Source organism: Bos indicus x Bos taurus, chromosome 1 (genome assembly GCF_003369695.1).
Source record: "Bos indicus x Bos taurus breed Angus x Brahman F1 hybrid chromosome 1, Bos_hybrid_MaternalHap_v2.0, whole genome shotgun sequence".
NCBI classification, from domain to species: Eukaryota; Metazoa; Chordata; class Mammalia; order Artiodactyla; family Bovidae; genus Bos; species Bos indicus x Bos taurus.
Genome location: NC_040076.1, coordinates 129876779 through 129894777, shown reverse-complemented (window position 1 = coordinate 129894777; position 17999 = coordinate 129876779). Strand labels below are relative to the sequence as shown.

At 38.5% G+C, this 17999-nt stretch overlaps 1 protein-coding gene across 1 annotated transcript in view; it reads right to left on the bottom strand.

The window, feature by feature from the left end:
- Positions 1-2064: 2064 nt before the first annotated feature.
- Positions 2065-17999, bottom strand: part of PIK3CB (phosphatidylinositol-4,5-bisphosphate 3-kinase catalytic subunit beta) — a 179232-nt gene continuing 163297 nt past the window's right edge. Inside the window, exons 20-24 of the mRNA XM_027544963.1 lie at positions 13337-13504; positions 12043-12166; positions 4988-5133; positions 3908-4040; positions 2065-3552 (exon numbers count right to left, since the gene is read on the bottom strand). Of these exons, the coding sequence (XP_027400764.1) occupies positions 3415-3552; positions 3908-4040; positions 4988-5133; positions 12043-12166; positions 13337-13504 (709 nt within the window). The 3' untranslated portion in view covers positions 2065-3414. The remainder of the gene's footprint in view (positions 3553-3907; positions 4041-4987; positions 5134-12042; positions 12167-13336; positions 13505-17999) is intronic.

Below are 17999 nucleotides of genomic sequence, written 5' to 3'. Positions count from 1 at the left end.
CAGAAGGACGCCTGTGGCCTACGTAAGTGGCACAAACTTCTTGGCTTGACGTTTTATTGGTTTTCCACGTAAACCAAGCTAACTCAGCCTCTTTTCTCCACTGAATTTTCCTGCTGAGCTATCCTCATTATATTACTCTTTATATCTCTAATTAATATTTAATTAAAGCCAGTGTATTCACCGACACCGTCTCTCCTTCAGATTTCCCTGGATCCACCAGGGCTGGACCCTGGCAGGGAATAAAACCATTACTGATACTGAAAGAGAACAAAGCTCTGGGATGACATGATCCTACGGAAGAGATGCAGCATTCTGGTGTGCAGAAAGGGGAACAGGGAGGTAGAAATAAGCAATTGTTGATCCGGTTATTGACCATGAATCATGCTTTAGATATACTGTACCTCCCTGCCTACTATGCTCTCCCCACTACCCCTTCACCTAGCTTCTATCTGTCCCTGAAGAACTCAGCTTAGAGGCCCACTTCTCCAGGAAACTGCAGCCCCTGGTCCCTCCCTCCTAAAAGCTGCTTGCCCCCAACAGTCAGGGTCACATGGCACAGTACCTCTCTGCTCTTCACCTTGTAGACCAATCTTTCACCTCTACAGGCAAGTGATCCCTGCATTTCAGGCCAAGATCTGGTGCTGACGGTCAGGGCTATAGGCTGGACAAGGCAGAACTGAGAAAACACTGTAAGACTGAAGACGGACACAGTGCTCTGGACCCTTCCATGAGATTCCTCCCTTCAGTGGCCTTCAGGAGGGGGAAGCAGAGAAATAAATGAGATTGCCTTTGAGTTGGGACTCAGCACATGTTTCCATTCAGTCTTAAACTAGCCTGTTCCACAGAATTGAGTACATCAGTTATTACCAACCCCACACTACAAACAGGAAGCTCAGACCCTGAGAAAGAAAATAAACACCTTATTCCAAGGTCAGAGAGGCATAGCTGGATTGCAAATCCTAGCCCTGTAGCTCACAGTCTGACTATAGACATGAGGAGAATACACAGGAAATAACAAAGTCATCTTTTGTCATCCCAGACCTGGGTAGATACAGATGCTGTCCTCAAGTATGGAAATGTATAGGGTTTCCAAACCTTGTTTTGGGAAAGAACCAAAGGCAGGGAGCCAAGGCAATGAGTATTCAGCCCCCAGGCAGGGAACTGTTCCTGCAACCCAGTCCCCTAGCGCACCGTGGACAGTGGCTATCATTCATCTTTCTGACTCAGGAGAAGCCCCTAAGAATCAGACATGCAAGTCAGCAAGTGTGTACAGAGTAGCTGCTCGGAGTGCTGAGCAGCTACGGAATGCTACCATTGCTATCTATGGGGGCCTATGGCAGCGGGCAGGACAGTCAAGAGCCATGCCAGCCTCAGGTCCAGCACTGGCTGGGCAACTTCATTTCCATTTCTTACTCATGAAGACATTCACTGATTAAACATATGTTTACCAAGGAACCCATGCACTGAGATGTGTTTGGAAACAGTGGTACCCACTTCTGCATGGCAATGCTCACCACTTTCTAAATCCCTGACCCGTATCCTGGTGTATGTAACGGTGGACTGCTATAGGACAGAGACTCCTCAAACAAACCTGTCCTTCTTCAGTTCTACTCCTGGCACTCTCATTGAGCTAGAACAGTCCTTGTTCATCGAGCACTGAACTGAATGGTCAGTCAGTTCAGAGCTCCACCCCCACCATCAGCTGAGTTACTTCCAAGAAACTGTGCTCTGATCATCTGCCTAATGGAAGAGAGCTATAGAGTGACTAGCCTGGCCTTGGGTACCAAGTTTAACTGAAAGGACATTTTTCCAGACCTCAGGAACCTTCCCAAAGGCATGGAAACTCTGTGAGGACACCCTCATGTCTCAGGCTCCCAAAGTCCAAGAGGCCTCCCATACTGCCTGATGGGCTGGGAAACAAGGAGAGCAGTCACCGAAGAGACCATGATCCTCAGCTTACTCCTGAGGCTGCTTTGTCTGCTGATTTGACCATTTCTGACAGTCTCAGCACCAAAGTTCAAAGGCCTGTGCTGCCCATAAAGAAGAGGTCCACACATCCCAAGAGCAACCAAAACCAGCTCACCCATTTATTTGACTGAGAACATTAAGGAAGACAACAAAATTAAACAATTTTTAATAAAATTCCTATAGAAAACTCAGTCTCAGGGCAAACATTCAGTTCTCTTTTCCATGTCATTGAGGACTGAGAGCTCCCAAGAGTCTTTGGAGAATAAGCAGTAGTTTTGCTGGATGTTGCCAGTACTCAGAAAGAGCCTCCATTTACACATTCAAACCAGTAGTTCCTATTGCACATATTAACATTATCTGCAATCTAGCACCCTAAATATATGGTACCTCAACAAATAAATTAAAGAGTTCCATGTAGCATGAAACATTTCAATTTGAACTAATATTTCTGAAAAATCACATTATTACAAGTTTTAATAAATACAGTAAGAACAGCTGGCATTTGACTAAAACACTGAATTTTAGGTCTGGAGTTTATTCCATAAATAGTTTCCTGTTCATTTGCTTTCTGTCTGGGATACATTTGCTCAAGTATTATGCTCTATGAAGTGAACTCTTTCATAGATACCATGTAAAAACTGTATTAATATGTGCCTCATTATAGAAGCAGCTGGAAGAACTGGATCACATATTAAGTAAAAAGTAACTTAGGAAAAAGCTCTGCTTTTGTAAAACTTTAAAACACAGGCTGAAGAAAATCAAAATAATATCTTTTTATATAGAACTCCCACTAGAAATTTTATAAATATATATGCAGCATAAATTATATTTGCCTCACCAAGCAGATTTTCAGCAATTCTGGCTGGGATGATGCTATCATGGTAGATAAATATCAACAAAAGAATTAATGTTTCCACAGGTTTAAAAGATTTCTCTTGAAAAACAATCATAATTTCAAATTATATTATAATTTGTAGTTCACACAATTTAAAAAGGGAGGAAAGAAAGCTTTCTTTTAAGCCTCATTTGGAAAGTAAGAACAGCTACTAGTCCCCAGGTATGGATAAGTTGGCTGAGTGATAACACTTGGTCACAATATGAAAAAGAAGTATTTACATCTTTCCAGAAAAGTACCAAATACTTAAAAAAAAAAAAAGACAAAAAATAATCTCTAGTAGCATTCCTTGGCGTGCAAAGTCAGCAGGAAATGATTATCCATAATGTTGAGTTTTCATGATGAATCTTGGAAGCATTCAAAAAGCAGAGGGTGTTGTCAGGGATTATTCAGATTACGTTACTGTGGGATGTCCCATTCTTAATTTATCTCTCAGTTCCAGGATTTCATTCCCTTTATAACATCTCTGGCAGGGTCATGTTCAATTTAGTGCAAGTGCAAAATGAAAACTAAACGAAACCAACAAACACATTAGGAGCAAAGGCTGATTGTTAAGATCTGTAGTCTTTGCGAACTGTGTGGGCCATCCAATTGACTTTAGTAGTCCAACTTTCCCTGAGTGCCTCATCAAATTTTTGCTTGAATTGCTTGAGTGCTTCTTCTTCAGTCTTCCCTAAGGCAAGAGAGTCCTGGCAATGAAAGAGAAAAATGTGATTTTATATATTCTCCATAGTGAGGCGCAAACCTCAAAGTCTGTAGAAGGCTGGCTCGGCCATACAGTGCACACTCCATGTTCTTATTCAAATACCATTTACAGGAGAGAGAATGAACACCAAGGTATGGTGACAATATGACCTCTGCCAAAGGGTTTTTGTAGATGAAATGAATTTACAATTACTGCAAGACAACTATTTAGGTTCTTGCTGCCACCACTCAAGGTTAAATGATTTTATTCCATTTCCTTTGAACGTCTAGATAAAACAGGTAGATACAACTGAGCTCTATGTTTACAAGGCCCAAATTACAAAGGAAAGAGGTTTATACCTTAAGATACTGTATATCCTTGACTGAGGTGAGCTCAGGAAGCCCTGCAGTCAACATCAGTGCAAAGAGCGTGATGAAGAGATTCCCATGCCGGCGTAAAATCAGATATGCATCCTCACAACACTGGCGGAACCTTCAGTTGATTCAAGCAAATCACAGGAATATTATATCAGAACGAAAACAAGATATTTCATAAATGAAAATGAGACATATAGTGAAACTTTCCCTAAAGCTGAAATTTTTACTTCTTTGAAAATTGTCTGAGGATGAAAATTTACATAAAATAAATCAAGCTCTCGAAAACCACATATATCTTTTCCAGAAACAAAACTAAACAGAAATATATAAAACGCAAAGTCATACTTAAACTACACTTTTTAATTCTGTGAGACATAAACAATTAATTGTAAAAAAGTGGCAATTATACTCCATAAGGATTTGTAACCACATTTCTAGACTTTAGATTTGTGGTCTGACTCCAGAGACTTAATTTCTTTAATGTCCCCCGAATATATTCTGCAGAAGCCCAGAAAGATCTGGAAATAATACTAGAAATCATTTGTTAAGCCTATCATATGAGTTGGTCACATCATATAACATATCGTTTATTATCAAAATACCCCTGAAGCTTAGTTATTTTTGTCACCATTGAAAATGAAGAAACAAATCTGAGATGATAAGTAATGTGTTTGGAAACATCAAACACCAAAGAATAGATATGAGATTACAAAGTCATTCTGTGAACCCTGACTCTCTTTTATCATACTTCACATTGAATGACAGCAAAATGCCAGTCCCTTTCAGCATTTCAAATGTCTATCAAATGTCTTAACAGTTTCAGAGAATTTTCCAATGCAGGTAAAAGGCAGCATTCTATTGGAATAAAACAGCAATTTATCTCAAATTCCTAGCATTATTTTTCATTCTCTGAATCAGAACATGGATCTCACAGCCAAATTCCCCGAAACCTCCTGTTGGCAGACTGACTATCTCCCCAATTAAATCTCTCTCAGCTAAGAAATGCTAGCCTAACTGAGAAAACAGTAGATGTGTTTACTTTGACACAAGGGCGATACTCACCGGCCAAATTTTTCTGTGTTTCCTGTTTTTCCTTGTTGAATCACATGAATGAAATCATAAGTAAGAATAAAAGGCACTCGCTCCCTTTTAATGCCAAATTTAGACTTGAAATTTCCAAGAATATGTCCAAAGTCAATGTGGAAGAGCTAGAAAACAAATGGGATTTAATTTCCACCCCCGTTTTTTTCGGGTGGGTTCTGAATAAAAAGGCAAGGTCTCAGCAGTCTTAGACCCTGAAGTACTACATCCAAAGTCATCAGACCCCTTTCTCACTTTTCATAGACTCTTGGATCATTTGAGAAAACAGTGCTTCTGATATTCATAGGTCTTTTATATTTAACAATGACCCTGATATTAAACTGCATATACCCACTGGGAAAGATCAATCTTTAAAAAGAAAAATATATGCAAATCATAAACATGTCTGATTTTAAAAAGTCAAATAGTTTTATATACAGAACCAAACCAAAAGACAGTATATCCTTGCCCCACCGGTTCCTTCACTACCTTAAGTGCTACTACTTAGAGGTAACTTCTTCCCACACTTTCACATGTCTTTCCTGATATGTGCCTCCATTTTCCTAAATAGTTTATTTAGGAAATAGTTTCCTAAATATGTTTATTCTTATTTTTTACTTCCTAATTTTAGATTACTGTGAAAGGTAAAGATTTAGTGGTCTTGTGATGATGTTTGTTGTGATGATGTGATAGTATTAATATGTTTATAGTTATTTTTACTTCCTAATTTTAGATTACTGTGAAAGGTAAAGATTTAGTAGTCTTGTGATGATGTGATGCCTCATAATGCAGCACAACTATAGAATAATTTATGGTTAAATCAATGTTGATGTTCCATTGCTAAGTCGTGTGTGACTCTTTTTGACCCCATGGACTGTTGCACGCCAAGCTCCTCTGTGCTCCATTATCTAGTCTTTATATTGTTCAAACTGTGTAAATATATTTCAAAGTTAAGTCATGTGGTAATGGTATATACTATGATTACATTTCCTTTTTTTTTTTCAATTTTATTTATTTTTGGCTGTGCCGGGTCTTTGATGCACAGGCTTTTCTCTAGTTGCAGTGGTGGGCTTCTTTCTCACTGCAGTGGATTCTCTTGTTGCGGAGAACGGGCTCTGGGGCATGCCGGCTTCAGTGGTTATAGCATGTGGGCTCAGTAGCTGCAGCTTCTGAGCTCTAGAGTACGGGCTCAACAGTTGTCGCTCATGGGCTTCGCTGCTCCACAGCACATGTGATCTTCCCAGGTCAAGCCCGTCTCTCCTGCACTGGCAGGCAGATTCTTTACCACTGAGCCACCAGGGAAGCTGTACATTTCCTTTTCTGCTCATCTTTTTCCTTGACAAAACTTTTGTTTTGTTGTTTTCTTAGTGTTCTACGATCTGGTCATTAATTTTTCACAAAATCTTAAAATTCTAAAAATCATTATAAAACAGTTGTCCACCGGGTCAGGTAGTCTGTCAGTTCCTGTCTCTGCTTGGCTGTTCTCCACGCCTGCCACAGAACTGTCACCCTGTGCTCACCCTTCACTCTTCTCCTATTTGGAGTCCCTGATTCCCAGGCCCCACATCACTGTCTCTTTTGGTATACACCAGACTTTCTCAATATTGGCACCACTGACATCTGGGCCCTGTAATTCTTGTATATGAGTGTTTATCATATACACTATATCTGGCAGCATCTCTAGCCTCTACTGAGAGATGCCTGAAGAATACCCCTATTTCCATCACGACAACCAGAAACGTCTTCAGGCACTGACAAATGTTCCCTAGAGGCAAAAGCACCCCCAGTTGAGAACTACTGGTTTAGACCTTCGTTCTGACATCCTCCTGAAAAAAAGGCACAGAGGTGATACAACTTTTAGAACCATTTTTCTACTTTTATACTGAAAGTCTGGTATAGAATTAATTCTAGGTTAGAAATCATTTTCACTCAAAATTATGAAGGATAATTTCCACTGTTTTATACTTTCCAACGTTGCTATTGAGAAGTCAAATCTTTCTGACTTATGAACCCTAGTATGCGGCCTGGTGTGTCTCTGGGAAGGTTTTAAGACCTTCACTTTATGCCTGATGCACTGCAATATGAGGGTGGATGGCCTCACTAAGGGTCTTTTCATCCACTATAAAGGATCTTTTGTGGCCATTTGGCTGAATATTCATGAACATCAGCTTTAGGAACCATCTTTATTTTCTGGCTAAGTTCCTTCCCTTCCTCTTATGAGCTACATTCTTCTGTAACGTTAGGATAGACAGTAAACCTCCCTGGACTAATTCTCTGTCATCAAAATCTTTATTCTACATATTAGGCATTTTGTTCCTTTTCGGGACATTAAAGGACAATATATACCACGGTGCCTCAAAAACAGAATCGGGGCCAAACTGCCAGGATTTAAATCCTGGTAGTCATTCTCTGTTTATCCATCTTCTCATCTGTAAATGAGGATAATACTACTTAATCTGTAAAGTTGTCATAATGATGATTCAAGGAGTTAACATATAAAGAATTTAAAGAACTATGCTTTCTACAAGACTTCAAAAAATCTTAGTTCATCTTTAACCTATATTATTCTAATTTTATTTGTTCTTCTTAACTTCCAAAAATTCCATTTTCTGATTTTTAAAAATAGAATCTTATTACTTCATAGATACAGTGTCTTTTCTTTTTTCACTTTTTAAATCATCTTCTGTTTACTGTAGTTACTCTGTTTTCCCAGAGTTCTTTTCCCCCCATTTTGCTTCTTTTTGGTCTCTATCTCCATCTGTTTCTACAAATGTCTAATAATCTTTGGCTGACCATTCATGTTTAAGAATGAGTCACTAAAAAGATGAATGAAAAATCTAAGGATGTGGTAGGATTCCTGATCACTGGGCTTCCTTGCAGAATGACTGGGGAAAGACCTCAACAGTCAGGACCTGTGAGCTTCACTGGAACAGAAGAGATTCTCTTGAGATGAACCATCTAGTCTCTCGGGAGAGTGGGAATATACACCTGGTTGCTATGTTCCTGGAGCAAAGCAAGCAGAAGTGGCTGGGAGTCATACTGTTTTTCATGACAACAATCACTTCATCCCCATTTTTAATATGGCAACTTACTCTTAAGCTTCTGTAGAACCTGTGTGTCCTTGAGTCAGAGGAATTGGTTTCTTCGGAGAACCGTCTAGCCCTTCTTAGAGTTAGGAAGGAGATGTGAGTACCTAACTGCTCCATATATACGCTACCAGTCAATCCTGTTTTTAGCTTCTTCTCCTCTCCCCATCTCTAGCAGCACCCACTGCCTCTAATTCCTGAGGGTGACACATCCACCTACAAGTAGCCATTTTCTCAGCTATGCTAAGTCACTGCTATTTCTCCATTTTGCTGTTGCTCATCCCCAAATCTGCTGATGTCTTTCACCCTTTGTGGCCTCTATTATCTTTGATATCTTGGATTTACATATTTTTTAATTTATTTTTTATTGAAGGATAATTGCTTTATAAATTTTGCTGTTTTCTGTCAATCCTCAACATGAATCAGCCATAGGTATACCTATATCCCCTCCATATTGAAACTCCCTCCCCATCCTACCCCTCTAGGTTGATACAGAGCCCTTTCCTGAGCCAAACAGCAAATTCCCATTGGCTATCTATTTCACATATGGCAATGTAAGTTTCCATGTTATTCTTTCCACACATCTCACCCTCTACCCCCTCCCCATGTCCAGAAGTTTATTCTCTGTGTCTGCTTCTGCACCGCTGCCCTGTAAATAAATTCTTCAGTACCATTTTTCTAAATTCTGTATATATGTGTTAGAATATGGTATTTATCTTTCTCTTTCTGACTCACTTCACCCTCCATAATAGGTTCTAGGTTCATCCACCTCATTAGAACTGACTCAAATGTGTACCTTTTTATGGCTGAGTAACATTCCATTGTGTATATGTACCACAACTTTATCCATTCATCTGTCGATGGACATCTAGGTTGTTTCCATGTTCTAGCTGTTGTAAATAGTGCTGCAATGAACAATGGTATACATGTGTCTCTTTCAATTTTGGTTTCCTCAGTGTATATGCATAGGAGTGGGATTGCTAGGTTATATGGTGGTTTTATTCCTAGTCCTTTTAAGGAATCTCCATACCAACTTCCAAATAATGGCTGTATCAATTTACATTCCCACCAACAGTGCAAGAGTGTTCCCTTTTCTCCACAGCCTCTCTAGTATTTATTGTTTGTAGACTTCTGGATGAGGGCCATTCTGACTGGTGTTAGGAGATATCTCATTGTAGTTTTGATTTGCATTTCTCTAATAATGAGCTATGTTGAGCATCTTTTCATGTGTTTGTTTGCCATCTCTATGTCTTCTTTGGAGAAATGTCTGTTTAGGTCTTTTTCCTACTTTTTGATTGGGTTGTTTGTTTTTCTGGTATTGAGTTGTTTGAACTGCTTGTATATTTTGGAAATTAATTGTCATTTCTGTATACAGTTCTTCCATCTCCTTAGGTAACTAGTTTATTCCTAGATATTTCATTCTTTTTGTTGTAATGGTGAACGGGAATGAATCCTTAATTTCTCTTTCGGATTTTTCATCATTAATATATAGAAATGCAAGTGACTTCTGTGTATTGATTTTGTATCCTGCAATTTTGCTAAATTCACTGATCAGCTCTAGTAATTTTCTTATACTATCTTTAGGGTTCTATGTACAGTATCATGTCATCAGTAAACAGTGAGAGCTTTGCATTTTCTTTTCCAATCTGGATTCCTTTTATTTCTTTCTCTTCTCTGATTGCTGTAGCTAGGACTTCCAGAACTATGTTGAATAATAGTGGTGAAAGTGGACACCTTGTCCTGTTCCTGATCATGGGGGAAGGCTTTCAGTTTTTCACCACTAAGAATAATGTTTGCTGTAGGCTTATCATATATGGCCTTTTACTATGTTGAGGCAGGTTCCTTCTATGCCCATTTTTTGAAGAGTTTTAATCATAAATGGGTGCTGAATTTTGTCAAAGGCTTTTCCTGCATCTACTGAGATGATCATATGGTTTTTATCTCTCAATTTGTTAACATGGTGTATCATATTGATTGATTTGCATATGTTGAAGAATCCTTGCATCCCTGGAGTAAACCCAACTTGATCATGGTGTATGAGCTTTTTGATGTGTTGCTGAATTCTGTTTGCTAAACTTTTATTGAGGATTTTTGCATCTGTGTTCATCAGTGATATTGGCCTGTAGTTTTCTTTTTCTGTTTTGTCTTTGTCTGCTTTTGGTATCAGGGTTATGGTGTCCTCCTAGAATGAGTCTGGAAGTGTTCCTTCCTCTGCAATTTTTTTGAGAGAGTTCTAGAAGGACAGGCATTAGCTCTTCTCTAAATGTTTGATAGAATTCTCCTGTGAAGCCATCGTGTCCTTGGCTTTTCTGTTCTGGGAGATTTTTTTTATCACAGCTTTAATTTCAGGGCTTGTAACTTGGTTGTTCATAATTTCTATTGCTTCCTGGTTCGGTCATGGAAAACTGAACTTTCTCAGAACCTGTCCATTTCTTCCAGGTTATGTACTTTATTGCCTATAGTTATTCATAATAATCTCTTATAATCCTTTGTATTTCTGCAGTCTGTTGCAACCTCTCCTTTTTCATTTCTAAGTTTGTTGATTTGATTCTTCTCTTTTTTATTTTTTATTTTATTCTTTTTTATTGATGAGTCTGGCTAAGGGTTTGTCAATATTGTTTATCTTCTCAAAGAACCTGCTTTTAGTTTTATTAATCTTTACTATTATTTTTTTCATTTCAATTTCATTTATTTCTGCTCGGATCTTTATGATTTCTTTCTTTCTACTAATTTTGGAGTTTTTTTCTTTTTCTTTTCCCAGTTGTTTTAGGTGTAAATTTAGGTTTACTCTCTTCGATGTTTTCCTTGTTTCTTGAGGTAGGATCATATTGCTATAAACTTCCCTCTTAGAATTCCTTTTGCTGCTTTGAGTTGTCATGGTTTCTTTGTCATTTGTTTCTAGAAATTTTCTTATTTCCCTTTTGACCTCTTCAGTAAACTGTTGTTAATTTAGAAATGTGTTGTTTAATCTCTATGTGTTTGTGTTTCTTACAGGTTTTTTCTTGTAATTGATATCTAGTCTCATAGTCTCATAGCGTTGTGGTTGGAGAAGATGCTCGATACAATTTCAATTTTCTGAAATTTACTGAGGTTTGATTTGTGACCCTAACATATTTCTTATTCTTCAATATCTTATTAGAAGGGAGTCAAGAAAGAATGGAGAAAAACCTGTGTTTCAATCTGATTAACCAGAAGTCTGAGGGGATTTTTTTTAAGTGTGAACACAAGGTTCATCTCTCAAAGCCAAAACCACATCTACTCAGATCTCCAAGGAGGTATAAAATTCTGGGTCCCTCTGAGAGTCAGAGTTCACATAGTGACCCAGAGATTTTTATTCTGGAATTCCTCTAGTGTCAGGGAATTATGGCTAAACTGAAAAATATCTCAAATTATTTTATCCCTCTTTGCTTAAAATATAAGATTTACAAATAAAAGTCACTCTGAACATTTAGAAATCTTTTATTTCAAAACTAAGTTTCTTTATAATAAATAACCTGGTATAGTTACTAAGCTACGCCAAAATGATATTACTCACACTCCCTTTCTCATTACTCCCACAGATGATTATATGTGATATTCTAAAAGAAAAAATAAAGTGGGATTTGTCTCAACTGTTTCTTTTCCTAATCTTTTCTTTCTTTACACCCTACATAATACCTGCTTCCTCTATCTGCAGGTACATGTGTCCCCCAAATACAATTTCTTATATTGAAGGACGAGGTCACTTATAAATAACCTCAATAATTTGTAAGCATTTAAATAAATGTTATCACCTAACTTTAAGCAAACAAACCAATATAAATGAAGCAGATGGTATATGAAACAAGGGGTGGGAAATAAAAGAAAAGCCAAAGACATGACTCAGAGAATCATAAAGAATCTGAGTTTCATTAAGAGACCGTGCTGCATATAACAGCATCACTGAGGTCCTTGCAGACTCTGGCTGCTTACCTGGCCAGTTTTTTTGACCATGATGTTATCACTATGTCTGTCACCAATCCCAAGGACATAAGAAGCTACACAGTAGCCGGCACAGGATAGGGTAAACTCCTCAATGGCTCGGTCCAGGTCATCCCTGAATGAGAGAAAAAAACAGAAGAAAAGATTTTAGTCTCCAAAGGTATGGGATGGAGCCAATCCACATTTCTGTTTCCTTTCAGAGGAGCAGGGCAGAGAGGAGTCAGCAGGCTGGCTCAGATACCAGATAACTAGAAATCAACTGTTCAAACTGCTGTGTCCTAGGGCTCATGTTTCAGTGGGGATGGGGGGTAGTTTCATATGAATAGTAATGAGAGGAGACCATCAGCTTTGCTGGGTGATACTGGGCTTTGGAACACTTTTGTAGTTTTGAACAAAGACTAAAATCCATATTTAAGAGTTAAGTATTGAGGTTCCAATCATTTAAGTCACTGATTTAAATCAGAAACAACTAATATAGACCCTTTAGGGACAAGGCCCTAAATCAGAATTTGAACATTGATTCTCATATACAAGTTCCTGGATTTTGCCAATGATAAACATTTAAGTCTGACTTCAAAGTCTTAAGCCAGTAATACTTTTAGTGTTTCCTTCTCATTGAAAATTCGTTAATTTCCTATGTATTAGGGATTGTACAACACAATAACACAAATAACACAATTCCTCGGCTTCCCTGGTGGCGCGGGTGGTAAAAAGCATATGCCTGCAATGTGGGAGACCTGGGTTCGATCCGTGGGCTGGGAAGATCCCCTGGAGGAGGGAATGGCAACTCACTCCAGTATTCTTGCCTGGAGAATCTCATGAACAGAGGAGCCTGGCAGTTCTCTGGAGTTACAAAGAGTTGGACACGACTGAATGACTAAGCACACACAGCACAACAGAATTTCTAGCACTGTATTTTTCAGTTTGGAGAGACCACTTGACAAACTCATTTATTTCTACTGTAAAAATCTACTGAAAATTTACTTAAGTTCATACATTCCCATAATTACAGAAGTTCATGCACTTAAAAAGTTATATGTTACTTGTTAAACACTTAAACTCTTAGGTTTGTTAAACTACTGCTCGGCTCTGAAATTTTATCTCGATGAAGTACAATTCAATGCTAATCTGTTAGACTCGAGGAAGGCCTGTTTATCATTTTGATCTAACCAGAAATGAAGCAATAGATAATATTAATATTTCCTCTAGGACACTGATGAGTCTAGCTGAGAGAATAGTTATTTGTTTGACAGTTTGTTCAGAAGACAAACAAAAACACACGAACCCAGAATTGTATTCTTTAAGCCAGTTCAGAAGGGCATCTTTGTTGAAGGCTGCTGCTGCAGCAACATTGCTACTGTTCAGCTGAATGTCAGCAATTGTTTCAGAGGTGCTCACAACTTCAATGAGGCCAGAGCGGTCTCCTGTTGCTAAGCAGCCGTAAGGTAGCATCCTGAAAAGAAGAAAAGGGATATAGAGTCACAGATCTATGCATCCATTAAATGAAAGATTGACAGAATTATTTTTTCTTTGAATTTTAAAAAAAGTTTTATTACCATTGATACTCTTGTCACTATTGTATCGGTCATATAAAAAAGTATTAGTTCCACCTCCAGTTAGAGGATAAATATCTCGGCCAACAAATAGAGTACTTTATAGAACTCCAAAGTGCCAGCTAAATGTGTAATTTATTACCTGATTATTTGGTGCAATATTCTACTCACTTATGCAGGTAGAAGCATATTAGAGAAAAGAAAAGTCTTTCATTTTTACCCTAAATTTTGGAGAAGAGAATCACCCTTTACAGAGCATCTAGGTGCCACACTGCAAGCTAATAAGCACTTTATACATTACCTTGGTTAACAGCAACCTATCGTTCCACTGTTCAAGCCCACAAACTTAAGGTAATCTATGATTCTTCCTCCCATTCCCAATATTTACCTATCTTGAAAATGCATACAGGCTAAGAAGTTCTTTGTCTCCACCCTTCCTTAACCTACCACCCTAGTTCATGTCACCACCACCCCTATTCAATTACTCAAATTTCCTAACTAGTCTCCCTGCTCCCATAGTATAGTCTGTTCTAAACGCAAGAGCAATATATGCTGTATGCTCAGTCGTGTCCAACTCTTTGCAACCCCATGGACTGGAGCCCACCAGTCTCCTCTATCAAGGCAAGAATACTGGAGTGGGTTGCTATTGCCTTCCACAGGGGATCTTCCTGACCAAGGAATTGAACCCACGTCTCCTGCATCTCTCTGCACTGGCAGGAGAAATTCTTTACCACTGTGCCTCCATTTAAAATACATTCATAGGACTTCTCTGGCAGTCCAGTGGTTAAGACTCCACGCTGCTAATGCAGGGGGTGTGGGTTTGATCCCTGGTTGGGGAACCAAGATCCCACATGCTGCACTTTGTGGCCAAAAGATTTTAAAAAACAAACAGCCATTCATGTCATTCCCCTGACTGCAATTTTCGGCAATCGCTTCCCACCTGAGTGTAAGCCAACATGCTTCTTGGAACTCCCAAGACCTTAAATCTAGTCCTGCTTCCCCTCTCTTAGTATCTTTCCCTTGCTCACTTGTTTTTACTACACTGACTCACTTGCAACTCCTCATACATATTAGGTACAACAGTCTTTCATTCCTTTATCTGTGTTATTTTCTCTGCCTGGACCATTCTTCCCCAAGACATCTACATGGCTTATTCCCTTACCACTTTGAAATCTTTCCTGAAATGGCCCCGTCTCAGTAAAGAATTACCGAATCATCTTATATGCCAACAAACTACCTGTGGTCTCTTCCCTGCTTTATTTTCCTCGATAGCCCTCAACACTCCAAAATCCTGTACATTTTTTTATGTGTTTGTTTACTGTCTGTCTCTACCATTAGGATGTAAATTTCATCAGACAGGGATAATTTGTTCACTGTGTATCTTCAGTACCTGAGAGGGTGTACAAAACAGGCACTCAGTAAGTATTTCTGAATGAATTAAACAAAGTTAACAACAAAATTCCTACAAGTAAGGTGAGTTCCTTACTTAACAATTTTACAAGCACAATGTAACCTTCAATTTGCAAAAAAGTCATCCATTTAAGTAGAAGATCCAAGACTTAAAACTAGGTCTGAGTGGCTCTAAAGCAATCTTTTTAACTGATACAGTCTAGAGTCACTGACTATATAAAAGATCTCTCAGGCTGCTTCCTGTACAAAAAAATTTTAGCTAAATTCATACGTAGCATTTTGCTTAAATTTGCATTTATATGATCCCTAATAAAAATCAACACTTTCTCAGGTCTCTTTTAGACATTTCAAGTAGAGTTTCTTTTGTGAATTAGTTAATCAGATATTTGGTCTATTTATTACAGTTTTAAACATTGTTCTTAGAGATTTATGTGAATTCTTTATATATTAGTATTATCCTCTCATTTTGGTTGTTAACGTTTTCTTTGGTTTTCTAAAAACTGTATTATCACTAGAACAAATACAAAATGGAATAAGATACCTTGTAAATTTCAAATATAAGGCTGGTGTCTACAGAAAATGCAAAGTATATAGAATTCACTGATTCAATACATACAAGTGCAGCTATATGTATGTTGGATGAATGTGACTGTTGGATGAATGAGAAGTGCCACTAGAACCTGTCAAGGACTAAGAAAGAGCTCTGTGCGGAGGAAGGACACAAGGGACAGAGGCAAGTACAAGGTAGAGAATAAATGCCGGATCAGGAGAGGAAATGGTCAGTGTTGAAAGACCAGGTGGAGCTTTATCTGTCATGTAAGGGCTTTACCAAAGAGAAAAATATATGTGTGTGTGTGTTGGGGGAATGAATGAATGTGTTAGTGTGAATAATAATCAGATAAAAGAGAGTTTCATTTTAAAGTTTTTAAATTTCCTTCTAACCAACAATTCAATTTTATGGTTCTTTAAGCTATTTCCTATTTCCAACAAAATATGGTTGGGAGCAAAATTGTGAAACTACATGCTGACAGCCTGATGATAAACAAATAGCCTGCCTTTACATCTGCATTATTGATCAATTTCCCTTTTCTACAGTTTACCCTTCACCAGAAAAGGCACCTACGGAGCATGACAGTTTTTACCAATCCCCCCATCCTTATCATGACACAGCACATGTGAGGTAAACACGGTCCGGTCAAGTGCGCTTTGGCTCACTTTCCGACATCTCTTCCTACCCTACTTGTAGCCAAACTGGGCAAAACTCCAACAACTTCCTCTTCACAAGCAGACACTGATGAAAGCATTTAGTGTCTTGAGGATAAAACGCTCACAATGGGTAGGAAAAAACATCCTTGTCATAAAGACAGTTTGACAGAAGTCAAGCTGGGGACAAACTCTTGGAGCCCTGACCACCTTACAGGGGCCCCCTTAGCACTCAACTTCTCATTCAGGCTATGACAATACTTAGTAAAGTTTATCTTCCTTTCTCAGACTCTCTGACTCAAGGCGCAATTTGTTATCTTTCCATTAAAGCAAGAATTGTAAAATGAGATAAATTCTAAAGCAGCAGGGATGGCAGCCCCATCACCCTACTCTGAATGGGTATGTAGAAAGTTTTCTCTGGCCTTGACTCTGACACACGGACCCAAGTCTTGGTGGTACTTTAGCCCATTGCCTCAAAAGGAGGCAAGTATAATTCTTTTACCTAAGGCTTGCATTGCTTCCATCTTCTTCCTTCATCCTTCTAACCACTGATACCAGTGTCATTAGAACTGCCGTGTAGCTCTCTCAAAGGGAAGTAAACCCCCATTAGTACAACTCAGATATAAAGTCACAATGAAGACAACTCTCCAAAATTCAGTACCTATTTGACACCCAGTGGTCAGAGTGTTCTAATACTGACGGCTTTCAAAAGTTCTAATTTGGCAGGAAAGCTATCAAGAGTATTTTGAGACATCAGAGAAAAATATGTACTTTAATTCATGCTTTTGTAGCACTTTTCAGGAGCTAAAATATTCTGATCAAAATAGTAATGTGTAGAAGGTATCTGAAGATCTGACATTAAACTTGAATGCCTGTAACTTCACTAGAGGCTCAGTGGTAAAGAATCTGCCTGCCAATGCAGGAAACACGGGTTCTATCCATGTTCTGGGAAGATCCCATATACCATGGAGCAACTAAGCCCGTGGGCCACAGCTATCGAGCCCTTGCTCTAGAGAGCCTGGGAGCCGAAACTACCGAGCCCATGTGCTGTAACTACTGAAGTCCGTGCACCCTAGAGACCATGCTCCACAACAAGAGAAGGCACTGGAATGAGAAGTTCATTCTACCACAACCAGAGAGTAGCCACCTTTCATCGCAACTAAAGAAAAGCCAGAAAAAAAAGAAAAGAAAAGCCAGCACAGCATAAAGACCCAACAGAGCCAAAATTAATTAATAAATAAAAGTATTAAAAAAATTAGTGTGTGCTACATGAACCAATTTAACCTCAACAGCTGGCCAAAAGAAAAACAAACATAACACCAACACTGGGGCATGTATATTTATAGAAACAGTCAAAAAAAAATGTTTGCTGAAAAAAACAGCTATTGGTTTGAAAATGAACTCAAAAGAATTAAAATCCTGCATATTTTTTAAAACATGGGATCAGAGTACAAAAAGTCAGCAAAGTACTCAACTGAACAGACAAGTTCCTCTTCTTGTTAGACACACAGTTTCCCCTGAGACTGACACCAAGTTTATTTCTAGCACTTCCACCTGTGGCTGCCTCCCTTTGCCTGAGGTCACAATGAACTTCATTTGATGCTAACTGTGCTTTACAGCTAAACAGAATGGCCAAAAAACAAAAAACTAGGAGAAAAGAATTTAGTTGGGGCTTTCAATTAGTCTGATTAAACTCAGGATAGTCTTTAGCTCAGCCTTTTGCAATTAAAAAGGCTCATTATATGGCTAGAATCTTCTCTACTTTAGTATAGCAGCCCACTG